At 33.4% G+C, this 18,817-nt stretch overlaps 1 protein-coding gene across 1 annotated transcript in view; it reads right to left on the bottom strand.

Annotated features, from left to right (window-relative positions):
* Nucleotides 1-18,817, bottom strand: part of LOC117610861 (trace amine-associated receptor 1) — a 274,562-nt gene that overhangs the window by 73,219 nt on the left and 182,526 nt on the right. The window contains exon 4 of the mRNA XM_076689710.1: nucleotides 2,087-2,203. Coding sequence (XP_076545825.1) covers nucleotides 2,087-2,203 — 117 coding nt within the window. The remainder of the gene's footprint in view (nucleotides 1-2,086; nucleotides 2,204-18,817) is intronic.

Raw genomic sequence — 18,817 nt, 5'->3', positions numbered from 1 at the left:
TTTATTTGGTCAACTATCTCTGATATATCATTTTCTTGCTGCAATGTTCATTTCTACTGTAGAAAGTGATGCTTTCGCTAGCTCACTCAAAGGCAGTGCCATCAATCACACCATGGCGATAACAACCCTGAAATCGCCCCTGTGCCATCAGTGGCTACCGTAATGGAGACGCTTAAGTGTGTGTATATACGTGTGAAAAGAAAATGGGTACGGTATGATCAGCGGTGCTACCTTCGAAATCGAACAGGAAAAGGAAGGAATAGGAGTTATCAAAGGAGGAGGACGAAAGAAGACACTTTACGAGGGAAGAAGGCTTTAAGGGGTTTCCCTGGTGTGACAGTGCTCAAAGTAGGATAATCTTTGAAAATTTTTCAACTGAAAACGATAAAACGATATATATTATACTACATTTAAAAAATATATTAAAATTTTTCCAACCACAGATATGTATAATTAATAACATCTCAGCCATCTTGTCGTAACTCCCCCAAAAGAAGTTTATGAATGGTAACCACGATTGTAGTTGTTATAATTATAGTTATTTGTAGCCATAGTTTGACCTGGACTCGTGGAAAAATATTGAAAATTTGAAAAATTATAGCGTTTTTATTTTATTGCTTCTATTTTTAAAATAAAATTGCGTAGTCTTTTGAGTTTCAAATTTTTCATTTTAAACGCATCAAAAAAGTTTTTGGTCGAACGAAAATTATACATCTACTGAATGTATCCCCTAAATATCAAATAGATTTAACCATTCATTTCCGAGTTATCGTCATTACCAGTCTTAGAAATGTTATAGCGAGAAAAATGGATTTAAAGTTTTATGTACACATTTTTAGTTTATAATTTGAAATTCACGATACTTACAATTAAGTAAGTCAAACTTACTTAAGTTAAACTTGAAGAAAATGCAATAACAACAAAATTCGATTTTTTTGAACCGACACCCTAGGGAAACTTCTTAAAAGGTCAACCAGAAGTGAGGCGATAGAGGAGAAGGTAAAAGCACAGCAGGGAGTGGAATAACGGAGAGATGCCCCACGATATCTAAAGAAGGACTGTAGGGGGTGATAAGGTTCAGATTGGTGTACCTACTAATATTTTTTTAACATAGAATATTTTATTAAACTCGACTCCCCTGATTTTGCGTTAGCTGAAGTGTCCCATGGGAAGGTAACGAAAATATATGACTCTGGCTGAGCAGGAATAGCAAAGAAGAGGTATAATAAGAGGTGGGACTCCCAGTGTTACCTTTGATATCGCTCATTATCAGTGCCTCGACTCTTTAAATTAGTTGTATTGCCAAGCGGGAAATTTAAATACACTGTATTTAATATTTTTATTTCATGTCAATTTCTAATATAATTAAAAGTATATTTGAGTTATAAATTTTTCTGTCTATTATTAATCGAAGGAATAAGATGTTGTAATAAAAAGTACCGGTTTCCTTTTATTCATTTTCACCTCAACCTGACCCTGAAGTCATTACTATGTTAGCTGTCCCTGGAAAGTCTACAAGTTTTGTACGAAACATTTTTCTCTAAAATGCGTTTTTAAACAATTTCTAACAAAAATTTTTTCTAAAATGCGTGGTTTACAGTATATTCCACCTGTTACGTTTGAAATTTAACATCCTGTATAGTGCTTGGTATTTGAACTATATAACTTCTTATACTTGAGTATATTTATAAGTGAAAATATACTTTAAATTTTTATTAAATATTTTGTATGTAATACTATATATAATTTATATAATTTTTTATATTGTTTAATTGTAATGATATTATTGTGTCAAAGCATTCGTATTCCGAGGATTAAAATTAATACATTTAAAATGAACTAATGTTTTTAAGAATCGTAACAAAATAATGACGCTTTTCCCAATTTCACGCACCCTACATAATATTTCAATTGATCGATTTGGAGTAGAATAATCGGTTACTATTTATCCTATTACTGTAATGTAGAGATAAGTAACAAAAGTGAATCAAGCAAGCGGTAGGAGATTCTCTCTTAGCGTGCACGTGATTGTACATATCACTATTACATTGTATTAATAAAAATATCATTTATAAAGATAACATACCTTTTTAGAAGCGTGCTTATGATAATGATGAGGATGCAGCATACAAACGTAACGATCAATTGCCATGCAGATGAGGATAACGGCACTTTGTTGAGTTAAAGCTCCTCTAAGAAGTGCCTGAAACAATAAGATTTTTGAAAACTTAAGGAAAGCGTCGAAAATTTCAATTATGATTTTTCTAAACTGAAAAGAAAAATCATTAAATTTGATAAATTACAAATATCATCAGTTATATTTGATCATCATGTGTAATCATGCATTAAACCGTAGAAATTGATCAAATCAGAATATTAGATTCATTGCATCCCCCTTTGGTGAAAGATATTTTTCAATTGACATTAATTTATAGAAACATTTAACTATGAGAAAATTCGAACCACAAAAATGAAAAAAAATATATTTTGCATTAGTTGCAGAATAAATGGTATTTTTGCAACTTTCTGAAAAATAATATTTCAAAGGATGGAAATGGAGACAAAATATTTAAATAAAAAGGCATCGAAATATAGGCAACAAATTTGTTTTTATTTAATTGAATACATTATAAAAATTAAATTTTTTTTAGTATTTAACAATAGATTGAAATTTATGTAGCAGCTGTTTTTAATTAATTAGGTAAGCTTAAATAAAAAAATATATATGTATATATAATACGTATGTGATTACACAAATCGACTTAAAGCGACCGTAATCTAATCGAGGCACGTTTCTTTCTTCCTTCCTTCTATGTATTTATCACACTTTGAGCCAAGTTAGCCCATAAGCAAAAGTGCATATAAGAAAAATACAAGATATGAAACATAAAAATGAAAAATGAATCATAAATCATAAGTTATAAAGGATAAACAATGAAACATAAATCAAAAGCACAAATCATAAAACATAAAACCTAAAACATAATACAAAAACTTAATACATAAAACATAGATCATAAAGGGATTATTTACAGAAGGTTTGAACGTAAGACACATACCCTATTATTTTTACTGCCTTTTGCAAAACAGTTTAAACCAAACAACTTTTATATTTTTGGAGACCTAAAAAGCATCATATGAATTCTAATAAAAGGTTGGCTGGTTTTTATAATAAAGGCATACGAATGCTATTAGAACGTTGAAAAAAAGTCATAGAAAACGTGCTCTATATAAAAGAACAGGTAATAGAAAAGAAATTTTTATATTCAATAATATAGAAGAAAATAAATATACAATTACTTATTTAAATAAATTATTAGTTTAATTGAAAATTTATAATTTTGTGCAACATTTAGGTATAAAAGAAATGTTTGAAATAAAATAAAGAATATTTTGAAATATAACATAATGTGCAAGGGATGCAAATATGATTTGATGAATCAGCAACGCTACATGTCAATAAAGCAACGAGTGAGAAGAAAATGTGCAAAGCAAAAGACATCGGGGAGTGATGTACATTTAAGATGGTTGTCAGGGTGACCATTGGCGTACAGCCAGCGAAACGGTCTGATAATCTGAAGAAGTTTGAATCGCTCTGGCTTCGTTTCAAGCTATCCTCGAAACATTCCCGAAAGACCTTAACCCAATATTTTCCCCGCAAACAAACTTATTTGAACGTACCTCCAAGCGATTCACAGCCGTCTTGTATATACAGCGATTATCTTTTTGTTTACAAAAAGTGTCAGGTTAGAAATATCTACTTCTTTCAGAATTGAACCATGATGTGTAAGAAGAGTCAAGGGTTCGGATTTAATGAAACGGGATTTAAATTCCGTTAGGATATTCTCAAAGTGTTTATTTTGCGATACGGCTATTAAAAGGCAGGTCAGACTTTCTTTGCACGGAAAAGTCCTCTTGTTCCGAAAAACCCGGAATCCTTTTGTGTACAACGTGGGGGTCCGTCCTGTAAAATTGGCCAACATCTGTTTGACCGTGCAATTAGGCGTTGGATATAGTTTAGCCTTCGATTATCGTTACCGGATTTTCTAACACATGTTTTATTTTAAGACGACAAAATCATTAAATATTCGCCAGGTTTTTTATCAACATCACCAGGGCCGTGCGCTGCTTCGGATTCTCGGCTATCAACCCACATCAAAGGTGGAGCCAAAACTCGCTCGAGAAACGTGTGTCTCCTCCCTGCACATGATTAGAAGTTCACACATTCGGTCCCGAGCGAAAGTGCACTTTAATCGAGATTTTACTGTATACATATATGTAGGATGCCGGCGGAAAAAGACGTCGTTTTCGTCTCGGGATATCGTCTCTGTCTTTCAAACTCATCTAGTGGGGCTGACAACAGACAATCCCTGTCCCAGACACCTATTATACCGCAATTCGGAACTTCTATATATTGGAACTGCATGGCGGGCGACCACTTGCGAGAACACTGTCACCGATCTCTCGTCGCCATCTAGCAGTTCCCACCCCGAACTACAGGCGTCCGGAGAGACGAAACCTTCTCGGCCCCTCCACTCAACGCCCACATATATACAGTGTGTCCCGCGACTAATGGTCAACCGATTAGGGGGTGATTTTACAGGTAAAAATGAGTTGAAAAGAAACAATAAAATTTTTTCTTCCAGGGTTTCGTTTTCGAGAAAATCAAAGTCGAAAATTTACTCGGTACGTGTAGACAAGCAGTCACCCAAATTGCGAGCTGGATTTGGCCCTCCGAAGATTTTCATTCGGCCCCCGACTTTTATTTATATAATAAATATTTTATGAATGAAATATTAATTTTATAAAATTTTATGATTTGGTTGCGAATATTCGCCAACGATTCTATTACTATGATTATTGTGATTCTATTATAATTCTTCTATGTATTATTCTATTGTGATTTGGTACATTTTAATAGATATGTTCCATTATAAATTCCAATATAAAGTTTGTAAAATTCCAATATAAAAAATTTGTTTACACATGCAACAGGATTTCAATAAAAATATTTTGTGTCCGGCCCCCATGTTTTTAAAAATTTTTGTTCGGTCCGTTTCTCAAAAAGTTTGGTGACTCCTGATGTAGATTGTAGACTAAACTGCATGTCGACTTTGGGCATCTCGCTCTATATTTTGTTTTGGTTCTTATTTGTATTTAGAAACATAGTAATGACTTTGGTTGATAGTTTGTCTGAAATTATAAAAAACATAATAGTATAAAATAGTATAAAGTAGTACTATTTTATACTATTATTTTATACTATGTACTTATACTAGTACTTCATACTATTATAAAATAGTATAAAAAATAATATGTACAGAGAGATGCACAAAGTCGACATGCGGTCGAGTGTATACGTACCGAGTAAATTTTCGACTCCGATTTTCTAGAAAATGAAGCCTCGGAGGAAAAGATTTTATTTTTTTTTTTTTTGACTTATAAAAGATTTGATTTCTTTTTTCTTTTGAAAGCTACTCAGGATGACGGACCCTAACAACATATTAAAAAGGTATCGACATTTGAAATATTTACCCAACAAACTAAGAATTCTGGAAAATTTTCAAAGTATCTTTGCTATCATCAGTGTAACTACGCTACGTGATGCACCGTTATGTACTCGAATCAACTTAATGAATTCTGTCAGAATTAACTTGGCAAACGAGTTAACGAATCTGGTAATTTAGTTCCACGACTAATAAACGGTGCGCTGCTACTAGAGAAATAGAAGGGAAGCAGACAATGAAGAACCATCGAAAGGAATTTTGATAGTAATTGAAATGATATTCTATTTAACGAATTGAATAATTATTGACGATTACTAAACAAGCATATATAATTAACAATCTTTTTTAAAAATACACTTATAATTACAAAGTGTAATTGTATGTGTTAACCCTTTGCATTGCTAACCTCTGTTGTGACAAAACTATTTTTTCCTACAACTCTTAAGGTACCTCAGGCGTGACACTTTATTTATACAGTCAATAAAGATTAAATTACAGTTGGCCGAGAACAAATTAAGAAAACAATCATAGTTCAAAGGGTTAATAACAAATATAAAGTTTGCACTTTGCGAAATTCAGTATTTGAATTGTGACAATTCAACACTACTGATTTTCCAGCAAAAGATCAAGGTAGAGCCACAAGTGTGGAATTTTGTAGCTGCACTTCATTTCATTTCTGTACAATGCAATGTACACTGACAATGAGTCCCATCGAAGTTGTCGCAGTGAAGTTGGCTACACATTCACTAACACATTCACACCGCGTCGTCGGCACCTCGCCCATCGGCTCACCGACGCGGCGTGAATGTGTTAGTGCGCCAACTTCACTAACGCATTCACGCCGCGTCGGTGAGTGAATGCGTGGCCAACTTCACTGCGACAAGTTCAATGCAACTCAGTGTACACGGTGCGAGAAATCTCGTTCGTGAAAAGCGTTCGAGGCTCGGATCTCGAAACATGCATGCGTGAAGGTGTTGACACCTTCGAAAAAAATTCGAGATATAAATCGGATGTACCAACGCGTTTGATTCGAGCTCAGGGCGTAACCCTTTATTTACTGATGGGTCTTATAAGATCCGTCAGTTTTCTCATGGTGCTGTATTAATTTAAACGCTTTGAGACCCATTGGGACTTTGAAGTCCACTCCAGCCAATAAAAAGAGGCTATAAATTATGGTGTAGTTCAGACATGTCTGGATATACATATTTACGAGTTTCAAGTGTATCAAGGGAAGAAGGATGAAATAGATAAAAAAACCAGTAGATAAAAGGTTAAAATGACAGAATGCACATGGCCTGCCTGGCCTGTCGTTCTGTCCGAATTCATTTTCGTGCGAGTCACGAACGAGAAACTGCCAAATTTCAAACATGTTGGAAACCGATTCGAGCTCATGCGTGCTAACATGCGTGCACGCACGTGAAACGTGTAGTACAACGATACGAGAATTCTCGCACCGTGTATGTACATCGGCTATAATGCTACCCCTTGTAAACATATCGCTTTAAACAGCTGAATTTACCGATTGCTTTTTCCAAAAGTGATTTCTAATTTCAATCACAGATAATCACAGATTAATTAAAAAGCAAAAAGTAGGGTGGAAGGCAAATGTTGGAGCTTTGTTTAAAAATAATGTGATGAGTGTTATACATTCATTAAACTTACTTTATATCTAGTTTGTGTGAAATTAATAAAAAAACGTGATTGAACTGATTATAAAAAATAAATTCCAAATTATTCATCTCAAAATGGAAATAAATTTTATATTTCACGGTGATATCATCTATCGAATTTTTTTTTTTTTTCGTAAACCTTCCGATGCTGGTCGAAAGTATGCAACACCAAAAGGGTTAATTTTTATTCCAAAATATTTTTCTTATTAACCCTCGGATGGCGGATCATAGAGAGCCTCGATTTTAATTCAATTTGTATTTGATATTATTTTCATTTTTTAAATTTTACACGATTTTTTAAAAAATTATTATTCCAATATACATATGTATGATTGGGACGGGTGGATAGTCGAGAACACTGTCTTGAACATAAAGATTTTTAATGAACATAAAGAATAGAAAGATTAGAAAATTACAAAAATAATGGCAACGTCCGCTCTCGCTCGCGGTTCCGCGTAGGGATGGGCAATATGTTTCGATTAATTAAATATCGATAGTTCTTTTCCTAATAATCGATTATTTTTTTCGATGTTTCTACAAATCAATTAATCGATTATCGATACTTTTTTACATAACATATGATAACTGGACGCGCACTATTCAATGAGCGTATAATTTTCGAGAAATGTTGTATGCTCATTGGGTATAAGTCGTGTTCCGAAATTCATTGCCAGCACTGAAAATCTGTAATACGTAATTAGATTCCTGCAGTGGCAGTGATTTTCGGAACGCGACTAAATAAGAACGCCTTACGCATTTGTGGTATTATATTCTTGTGACTCTTATTCTATGATCTTAGATTGAAAAAATTATCTTATCCAAATGCTCCATCTATAATTTTCTTTATCATCTCAATCCTTTTGTATCTGTTCTACTATTGCAGGTACAGTGACTTTTTTAAGCGACTTCGAAAAGGAGGAGGTTACTCAATTCGATCAGTATGTGTTTTTTTTTTTTTTTATTTTATTTATTTATTTATTTATTTATTTATTTTGTGTGTTCACCGATTACTCCGAGATGGATGGACCAATCGGAACGAAACCTTTTGCATCTTGCAGGGTATGTCTTCCGATTGGTCCCATTGAAAAAAAATTTTTCATTTTTTCATTGTTATTGCAAAATACAGAAAGTTTTTAATGTCATCATTGAGCGATTTCAATGACCTTTTATCATGTTGTCGGGGACATGATTCTGAACAACTTTTTCATTATGCATAATTAACAGAAAGCTTTAGTTTCCGAGATATTCGTGAAAAACTATTGTTACTACTACATTGAATTCTACGTATGCCTACGTGTCTCTACCGGTGTATGAGTCAGCATGCAGTCGCCGATTCTCTACTGTTTCTTGTATGCATGGATACTCTCCAAGGCATGTACCGATTGCGATGAAACGTTTCACATCTAATAGAAGATATTTCCGCGATATCTCACTTGCAAAAATTTATGCAATTTGTTATTGTTAATAACTATTGTTATAACTTGTATGGAGCTTGTTATCGTTAAAAACTATCGTTATTGCAATTAACCAATAAGAACGGTAAACCACCTTACGGCATCCTACAAATACTGCTCGTTCCACTAAAAAGTGTGAAATAAAATAATTTTTAACAAAAAATACAACCGACTTCGAAATGGACTAAAAAGTATGAAATAATTTTTACTTCATTTATACAAATACCCAACAACTATTAATAAAACCTATTTACTCGTTAAATAGTATACTAAATACATTTCAACCTTTACGGAGGCGGCGCAAAATTAAAAAAACCCGAATATACGACGCTGCTAATAACGATTTGATAGGTTGTATTCGTAACGGAACAATCCGAATATACGATGCTGCCAACAACGATTTGATAGGTTGCTGATGCCTGAACTAGGATCTTCCTAGTAGAAGAAAGTTTTTAATTTTGCGTCGCCTCCGAAAAGGTTGAAATGTATTTAGTATACTATTTAACGAGTAAATAGGTTTTATTAATAGTTGTTGGGTATTTGTATAAATGAAGTAAAAATTATTTCATACTTTTTAGTCCATTTCGAAGTCGGTTGTATTTTTTGTTAAAAATTATTTTATTATAAATTACGCATAATATTTTGATGTTTACGCTGCTTATGCATATCTATCCTTAGAATACCCTATTTCCTAGATTTAATAAAAACATTTTTTCTAATCACGAAGTCAACCCTGTTGCACTTACAGCTCAAGAACTCGCAAAATACTATTACTATTTGGGGGATATTCATTAATATTCTTCGAAGTTAACATTGAATGTACGATTCTGATTTAACTATATTTTTTAGGAAAACTTAAATAAGAAAGATAGTGTAATATTTTTTGTTTACCTGTATATGCATTTTCTAGGCTACACTCTAGGAAATGTGCTCAGGGTGATGTTTCCAAAATCAGCCCTAGTAAAAAAGAATTCGATACTTCGATATTTTTTAAAAAGCATCGATGTTCAATTATCGATTATTTTAACATCGATAGTTTTGTCGAACATCGCCGATCCCTAGTTCCGCGACGAATACCTCGAGGTACGATGCCTCCGCGCTGTTTATTGGTTTCCTTGTTTGTAGAATTTTCGCGATCAGTAAACGGCCAAACGCTTCTCGAAACATCGCGTAGTATCGGTCATCATCGCATCGCAACGGTTGACATGGCAACGCTCTCACTACCACATACAGAGTATCCCATTTAAACTGATGCGGAGCTTTTATTCCGGAACTATTAATGATACAAAAAATTGTTGATGTGAAAATTGCATGGAAAAAGGGGGCCTATGTTTTGGCCGAAGTGAAAAATCTTTTGCATTATTAGTTTAAGAGATATGATGGTCAAGTTTTGTGTTTTAAATGGAACCATATATTTTTTTTCAGATCATGTAATAGTGTTTCTCAAGACGAATTCATTAAGCTTTAATGTATACACTCGATTTTAATTAGTTTCCAAGATGTAACGTTTAAAAATTTCCCGACTTTCAGTAGATATGTCTCGGTTTGAGCGACAAGTCGTAAAAGCGGCCCTATTTTGGGTCTGCCGTTCCTAACGTAGACTCCCGCTCTGGCACTTACCATAACAATAGGGCAATAATCTCTTAAATTAATAATGCAAAAGATTTTTCACTTCGGCCAAAACATAGGCCCCCTTTTTCCATGCAACTTCCATATCAATAATTTTTTGTATCATTGATAGTTACTGTATATGAAATCCATTCGTTTAAAAATTATATATTTAATTTAGGTGAATATCCTTGTATACGTTTTGTGAATTTCGCTCTGCTGTTCAAGAGTATTAATTGAAACCGAAACCTAAATCTAATTTCTGTAGTCAAGATCATCCGAAGGTTAGGATGTTCTAGGCCGTTGGACTCGTCTTGAATCAGATACAATGTTATGAAAACAAAGATACATCATTCTATTTAAAAAGACCAAGGCGACCTCGACTTTTTATAGAAAAAAGCATTTTTTGGCAATTATAATACTGCAGTTTGCAGCTGATCCGAAACAGATGAAATCGGAAGTGCACACAGTTACAGTGAACACCCTGTATAATGCAGTATCGGAATTTCCAAGTAATAGGGAGGAAGGAATTGTAGAAACAGCCAGGTGTTATAATGAACAAGATATTCAGATCAAACACAGGAGGTTTCCTTTCAATTATTTCGTACGACACACCAGGGATACCTCGAGTTAATGTTAACCTCGATCCAGTCAGAGTTTGACCACTTACTGTTTCGCAGTCCACTTGATTCACAGCCTGGGCAGAGTTCCAGGATACCTGAGTGGAGGTGAAGAAGTGGTTTTTTATCAGAAAGGGCCTGCCAACTTCACCGAACTTCGTGGCACCTGAAGAAGCCATCAGCGCTTGGCAGCATACCGAAAGTAAAGCATCGGTTTTATCGCGATTTCGACCTAGATGACGATAAAAGTTCCTGTTCTGCATAATCGCCTTGAACGAAGAATAGAGTTTCGGCTAAAATCAGGGAACTAGCCAAGAAAGGAAAACCCAATAATCAATAAAATTAGTAGAAAACTAGAAAATAATACAAAGTTTGAGAAGTAAGACTAAAAAGCTGATAAGTTTGTGGATGACACCCAAAATTTAAAATATAAGTGATTATGGAAGTCGGAAGCTGATTAAGAAAGAAAGTAGCAGCTATCGACCTAATTCTTTTTCTAAATTAAATACTACGAAGTGCCTGACTATACGAATTTTGTTTTCCAATAGCCATTGGATGATCGTTTTAAAGCTTCTCGTTCTAAACATGAATCCGAAAACTGCATTGCTCTATCACTCATCTATGCTCTATGCCGTCTGGCGGCAAAACGTCGTACATGCGTCACCGGCAGATATTTTTTCGATTTCCTCGAATTGCATACTGCTCCAACACTTACCTACCCCAGATAAAGTGTGTTTCAGGTCTGTAACCTCACCTCAAAATATTGATGTTAGGAGAGTTACTGAAAAAATATGATTATATTGATACTTGTATGTAATAAAACATCTAAATTAACGTATTTTTGGAGAGTTTCGTAAACTTTTTATAATTTGTTGAAAAATTATAGTCAGAATACCAGTTCTTGAGCGTTTCAGCATATAACTCTGGCAACGAAATGTTTGTGTTCCTGTTACGTCTGTGTGTTATTTTTATAAAATGCCTCGTGGAAAAATGTTGTCCGAACGCGAAAAAGGAATGATAGAGGCTTTCCAATGTGAAGGAAAGAGTGTTCCCCAAGGGTAGTGAGCAATTATTTGAAGAATCCAAGTCGTTATGGTAAAATCAAACGAATACTGACAACACGTGACGATCGACAAATTTCAAAACTTGCATCTAATTCGACGATGAGTTGTAATGAAATTAAGGTTGTAAGTCGACGATTTGAAGATCAATCAAGCATAAACCCTCACATTGTTAGAGCGAAAATGCAAAATACAAAGCTGCTAGGATCAAATTTGCACAAAACAATACGGACCGAGATTGGAAGCGGTTAAGTTTGTATTAGGTAATTAGATACAATCATATCAGAAATTTTTTTCTTCTATTGTTATGAATATTTAAAGAAGTTTCTTTTCAGGTGGTGTCTAGCGACGAAAACAAGTTTAACATGAATGGTTTTAACTCGTATTGGAGAGATCTTCGCAAAGAAGAGCGATATTTTTCAAAACGAAACTTCGGCAGCGCAGCAGGAACGTCATGATTTGGGATGTATCATCGATCCGAATGAATAGTGAGGAGTATCAGTTGATACTCACGGATCATCTACTGCCATATTTGCGTAGATTTCGTCGAATTTTACTAACATATCAGCAAGATTTCAAGAAAAAAAAAATTGACGTTTTGGACTGGTCAGCGTGTTCACCGAATTGTAATCTTATGGAAAATCTGTGAGCCATTCTTGTGCGAAAAATTTACGCCAATAATAGACAATTTCAAACGGTTCAGGAGCTCAAAGAACCGATTACTAAAGCCTGAAAGGATATTGATGTTCAAGTATTGCAGAACCTCGTCAAAAGCATGAAAAACAGAATTTTTCAAGTTATTAGTCGTAATGGAAATTTAACTGATTATTAGTTTTAGTATTATTATAAGTGTCGTTGGTGTTAATTACGCTAAAAAATTGCTTTTTTGACTATAGTTTTTCGACAAATTATGAAAAATTTATGAAACGTTAATTTGGATGCTTTATTACATACAATCATATCTTTCTAATATCTCTCCAAACATCAATATTTCGGGGTGAGGTTATAGACCTGAAACGTACTTTAGAAATGTCTACAGAATTCGGTACTGTGTAGAGAATTCGCGCTAGATAAAGGACTTTTACATTTATTCAAAATCACGTAATATAATAACTATATATTTACATTATCAATATATTCGAGACACTCTCCTCTATCTTTTAAGACCAAAGACATGTTTTTACAAAAACTCGTGTTTTTCGAAAAGCGGGGGTGATAGAGCAATTCGGTTTTCGGATTCGTGTTCAAGACGTTTACATTTGTTGGACAGTGTTATGTAGTATGTAGTTGCATCGGATTAATTTTTTTTAACCATGTTGTGCTAGTCCAATACTCTTGAAACTTTTATAGATAATAGTTAAGTAGTAAAGGATTATTCAAAATCACTCTCAATTATTTATTTATTAATTTTCAAACTTTAACCATCGGATAAAAATTGTGAAAAAAATATATGAAATACTGCTAATGAGTACCTACTATTTGCACTTTAGTGTGTTTAAATATTTGAAACAGTTTCCGGGGAAAAGAATAGTAAAGTTTAGGGTTGTTGCCCTCATATCTTCTTTATCGGAGGAGATAGGGGGCTGAAATTGCTGACAGTTGTTTTTTAGACAAAAAGCATTATTAGACATAAATCAATCGAAATCGTTGCTGGGGCCGATTCGCTATGCTTATAGTGACTCTTTTTCTTCAGGATTAAATGTTACTTAATTTTAGTTCGAATAAATTTCAATTTTTCAACTAAAATCAACCAAGGAGGTTCTTCAAGGTTTGATAGTTGCTGAATCCCAAAAATTTTAATTTGGTCTTGGTAACAGATTTCAGATATAAAATAGAAAACCCAACAAACGTCAAGAGCACTTGAAATAGCTAAAAGCCGCAGCCAAAAGGGGAAATATACTGCAAGTTATCAAAACAGGAGATGTAGATCCTGTCTACGCAGATAATTGTACACATTGCAAACACATACACAAGAAAAAAGAAGCACTGGAAGTCCAAACAATTACCATAGAGCAAATTTGATCGGAATGGAAACCCCCGGGCAAGCATGCAGGCAGACAGAGAAAAGTTTTGATCAGGATTATTGATATGGAAGAAAGAAATTGAGAGATCCTCTATTAGCAGGTCGACTTGGATTCGGGGCCATCTGACTGTGGCACTTGTTAAGCGAGGGGACAGGCAGTTCTATACAATCAGCACCTTGAAAATAGGTGAAGAGGTCATAACTCTTCAGCGTGCCAAGGTACAGAAGTAGACTATGGAAGAAAAGAAAAGTCGAACGATCGAGTATGGAGGGTCGAGTAGCGAAGAGTAGTGCATAGCAAATGGATCTATCAGTTGATGCAAAACCTCTGTTATTACAACGAATAAGGCTCGCAATGTAAATTAGGCATGGATAATGTAGTTAGTAACTGGGGCACATGAGAAAAGTGGACGTAACTTTGCCAGCAGTTAAAAATGGTGAAGGTTAATTCGAAAAATAAATGTAATATTCGAATAGAAGTTGATCTGTTTCAAAAATTATAGGTGAGATGGATTTTTATCGATTTATGGGGTTGAAATTAAAAAAATTTAATCTTATTTACAGTTCGAAAAATAAATTTAATATTCGAATAGAATTTGATCAATTTCGACCGGAAATGAGCCATAGAAAAATCTAAATATGTCGTCGAGACATCTGCAGCGGATGGAACCTTGCGCGCAATATCGGTCGCATTCGACTACCGAGACCACTGGGAAACCTACTGCGTATCGAGAAATTGTTATCTTTCGTACATGGTGTTCCACCTGTTCGTAGCAATTCACTGGGGAATTTAAGAAGTTGCTGTACGTAGTCGCAATAATTTCTATACAAAGAATTCGTTCCCACATTAATGGAAAAGACTAGTTCGTTTGAGAACGAACATTGGTACAATTCACTGAGGAATTTAAACTTCTAGTTCCGAATAATTCTAAAAGTAATCTACATACAGTGGCTCGGAAAAGTATTCGGACACTCTTTAAAACAGAATAACTCATTTAAAATTGGATCAAATGACTTGAGGTTTTTTGAGAAGTTATACAAATTAATTTACTAATCGTAAGGTATGTGCTTTTGTCGTTTTAAAAAATTACAATTTGTTGAAATAGTGAAAGGTAATTTTTCAACATTTTTATATGAGCCTATAATGAAAATTTAAAATATGTCTTTCGTAAATTCAGACAAGTTATGTGTATGCTAAAAATTTCATCGAGATCGGTAAGTAATTTAACTCCGAAAAGGTTGAAATGTATTTAGTATACTATTTAACGATTAAATACGTTTTATTAATAGCTGTGGAGTATTGGTATAAATGAAGTAGAAATTATTTCATACTTTTTAGCGCATTTTGTTAATGCAGCAAGTTTTATTAATAATTCTTACGTAGTTGTATAAACGAAATATAAATTATTTTACACTTTTTAGCGCATTTTGAAGTCGGTTGTATTTTTTGTTAAAAATTATTTTATACCTACTTGTCTTCTGGAAAACCAATAAAATTTACATTTTGCATTGAAAATGCATGGAGTAATTACACACCTGTACATGCTTAACCCTTTGCGGACGTTCGATGCATACGGGTGTCCAAACATAATTATCATAATAATGTAGAAATCTGTACTTAATACGTTATATTCTTCATAAGTTGAAACAGTAAAGATTTATAATATATGCTTTGAAAGATGGAATTATTACTCCTTTTACTTTAAATTAATAAGTTAGAAATGCTCCGTCTTCAAAGAGATAATATTGAAATATTTGTACACAGAGAATTTATGAAATAAATTTTCCATTAATATTGCAGCTAAGAAATTGAATTTTATCCATGACATGTCACTTTCTAAACCACTGTAATACGTATGGGAAAACCAATTTTCCAACTGTCAAATGAAACAGAGATGCATGTCGAAAGAACTTCGGTTGTCGAAGAAAAGAAACAAATACCGTGCCGTGTCCAGTCACTTTCATGTACAGTCTACAGTTATTCAATACAACTGTTGATACTATCAGAAAGAAAATTTCTTTCACTCTTATTCTTCAGTTTAAAAGAACAAAGAGGAAAGTTCGAACAAGTAGTAGAAACCAGTTTGTTCAGACCGAATAACGTTTAGGTAGAGTTATAAAAATCTATAAAATCAGGTCCAATATAAATGCAGGGTAATTCTTATAAATTGTGGAATTGAATTTTCTCCAAAACTAAAAGGGGGAAAGGCGGTATCCTTTCGTATAATATACGATCATATTATAAGTGGAAGATTTAAGGAAATTTCGAGGTCAACTCTGATTTTTTAAAATGGAACCTTATTGTTTTTTATTTTTTATTTTTTTACAAGGATCGAATCTTTGGTATATTTTAAGCAAAAAAGTATTAGTATTATTAAACACGCATAGATGAGGCATAAATTTGGCAACCTCTTTGTAATTGGAATACCAGCGTGACAGCTAAATATGACAGTAAAACGTTGGATATGAATTTTGAAACGGTGCTCTGATCTTCAAAATCGTGATAATTTAATTAAACTCGTCATAAAATTTTTAAGAAGACAAAACCTTGATTTCCTAGCATAAAAATATCTTTGAGAAAAATGAACTTAGTTTAGACATTTTGCCTCTAAAAATTAGGCAGATTATTATAACATTTTTCTTCGTGAAAGTATAACAGTTAAAAGATCAACAATTTTTCGACGAAACATTTGTGGTTCTTTAATTTTGTTGCTGCACAAAACTAAAAATAAATCTGAACTCATTGGTGTAATTAGAATTTCGTTTAGGGTGGGTCAGATTCTTTACTTTTATTAAATTTTGTATTTTGTAATGTTTTATGAAAGAATTGCAGAAACTTAGAATCTTAGAATTTTGAAATTTATGAATATGAGAATTTGAAAATGGTGAGTTTGGGTCCACATTTTTAAGGGGCTAGATCCACCCTGATCCCTACCTAATTGCGCCAATATCAGAACTTATTATTGAACCCGAGGGGATGTTTTATTAAATATTCATTTCTCCTTATATGATACGCTATTCATAAAAACATATCTATGTGTATACCCTTTCCAGCCGGTTACTATATTTCAATACTCTATTTGCTATTAATTTTGTAACGATTTGTTGTTATTTGTTAATCTACAATAAACGTATATTTTTGGGGGAAAATTAAGTTGATATTAAATATTTTTCACTAAACAATTTTCAATTTGAGATAGAACTTTAAAAGTTACCATTACTTGAAAGCAATAATTAAAAGTATTTAAGTACCTTCTTAAAGAATAAGCTATTCATGTTTTCTGGACACAGTTTCTAATGAAACACATAATAATTATAATATTCATATTTTTCAAATTGGCGTTGCGCGGATCTCAATAACTACCGGTCCGATTTACTTGAGAAAATCTTCTTTATGCATTAATCTACAGAAGTACATACAGATTTTCCGATAAATTAAAAAGCTTTTTCCTTATAGCCATTTTCGTTTAAAATTTCTCGGTTGAAAATGAAACTTTTTCTTCAAATGTTCAGCAGTTTTACAAAAATGCGTATTTTGAAATATATATTTTCCATATATACTTCTGTAGTTTTTAGGATGCAGATCAAGATGACAAAAAATGACAAAAAATGTGTTCTGACAGAACGGTCATAAGTCCGACATGTAATAAAAATATAAAAAAAGAAATTGCTTTCTATTCTTGAACACATGTAAACCAAACCTCTTCAAACAGAATTTCCATTCCGTTTACCATTTTTTAGAAAGAAAAATTACAAACTTGCATATGAATTTCGGCAGTCCAAGGTGGCCTACCCCCTTAAGGGAAAGTATATCCATTGACGTACAAAGCACTTTTTGGGAAAAATTGCGAAAAATAATTTTCTTCTACAAAAATGTATTTTTTATAAAATTTCAGAACCAAATTGCAAAATTGAGTTCTATACAGCATAATTGCATAAAGAATATTTTTAAAAAAGAATTATGAAAAAGTATTACTTGTTCGCCTCAAAATTTTTGAATCACGAAATCGCTAAATTTAATTTTTTTTATGTTAACTAGGTAATTTAATTATCGCGCTGTCCTTGTTTTTCCATGCATAAAATGCAAGAATTATCCGAAGTTTCTCAATCTTCCCGCATGGGACCCCCAAAATCAATTCCGACTAGGGCCATTACTCCTATTAACTCTTATCTGCATTGCATGTATCAGGTATATAAAGGGTACGCAACTGTTAAGCGTTCGATGCTGTCGCTTACGCGAGTGCTCGTTCGCATTGATCGCATTCAAGCATTGCTCCTACCTAAAATTCTCACACCGACGAAATACACGAGACAACTGAATTCCAAAGGGATGGTAGAAGGAAGGTGTGAGAAAGAAGTATATAGAATTCAGTTTAAGACAAAGCAAAGCCCTGCCGTAGAAATAAATAAATGGTAACAGTTTAACGAGAAGACTGAACCACTGAGGGTAAATATATCTTTATTTAACTGTATTACAAAGGGTATAGTAGGATAAAATAGTCGAAAGTGGCGATTTTACCCGGCAATGCAACATTCAATAGCTTTCCAAAAAAAATCGTTGCAGGTACACAAAATTTCAATCCTGTATTTCAACCAGGAGGATAGTTACAGAGTAAAATAGAAATAACCCTGAATGGTGTGCAAAAGGTCTGAAAAAGTTGCAGAATATTCTACATATGTTTATTTATAGTTAGAAAATTGTTGTCGATTGTTGAATGTCTTTATTTCGCTTACACTTGTATTCTCTCTCTACGATCGCGTTATGGCTTATGTGTCTAGGCGCCGTTGCCCTCGCCTTTTAACCCCGCCAGGTGATTTCTTCGAAACTTCTCAAAAGTCAAATTCTTTGGAAAATGATCGTTACTGTGTTACTA

Source organism: Osmia lignaria, chromosome 8 (assembly GCF_051020975.1).
Source record: "Osmia lignaria lignaria isolate PbOS001 chromosome 8, iyOsmLign1, whole genome shotgun sequence".
NCBI lineage: Eukaryota > Metazoa > Arthropoda > Insecta > Hymenoptera > Megachilidae > Osmia > Osmia lignaria.
The sequence above is the reverse complement of the archived record's forward strand: the minus strand, read 5'-3'. Positions and strand labels throughout refer to the sequence as shown.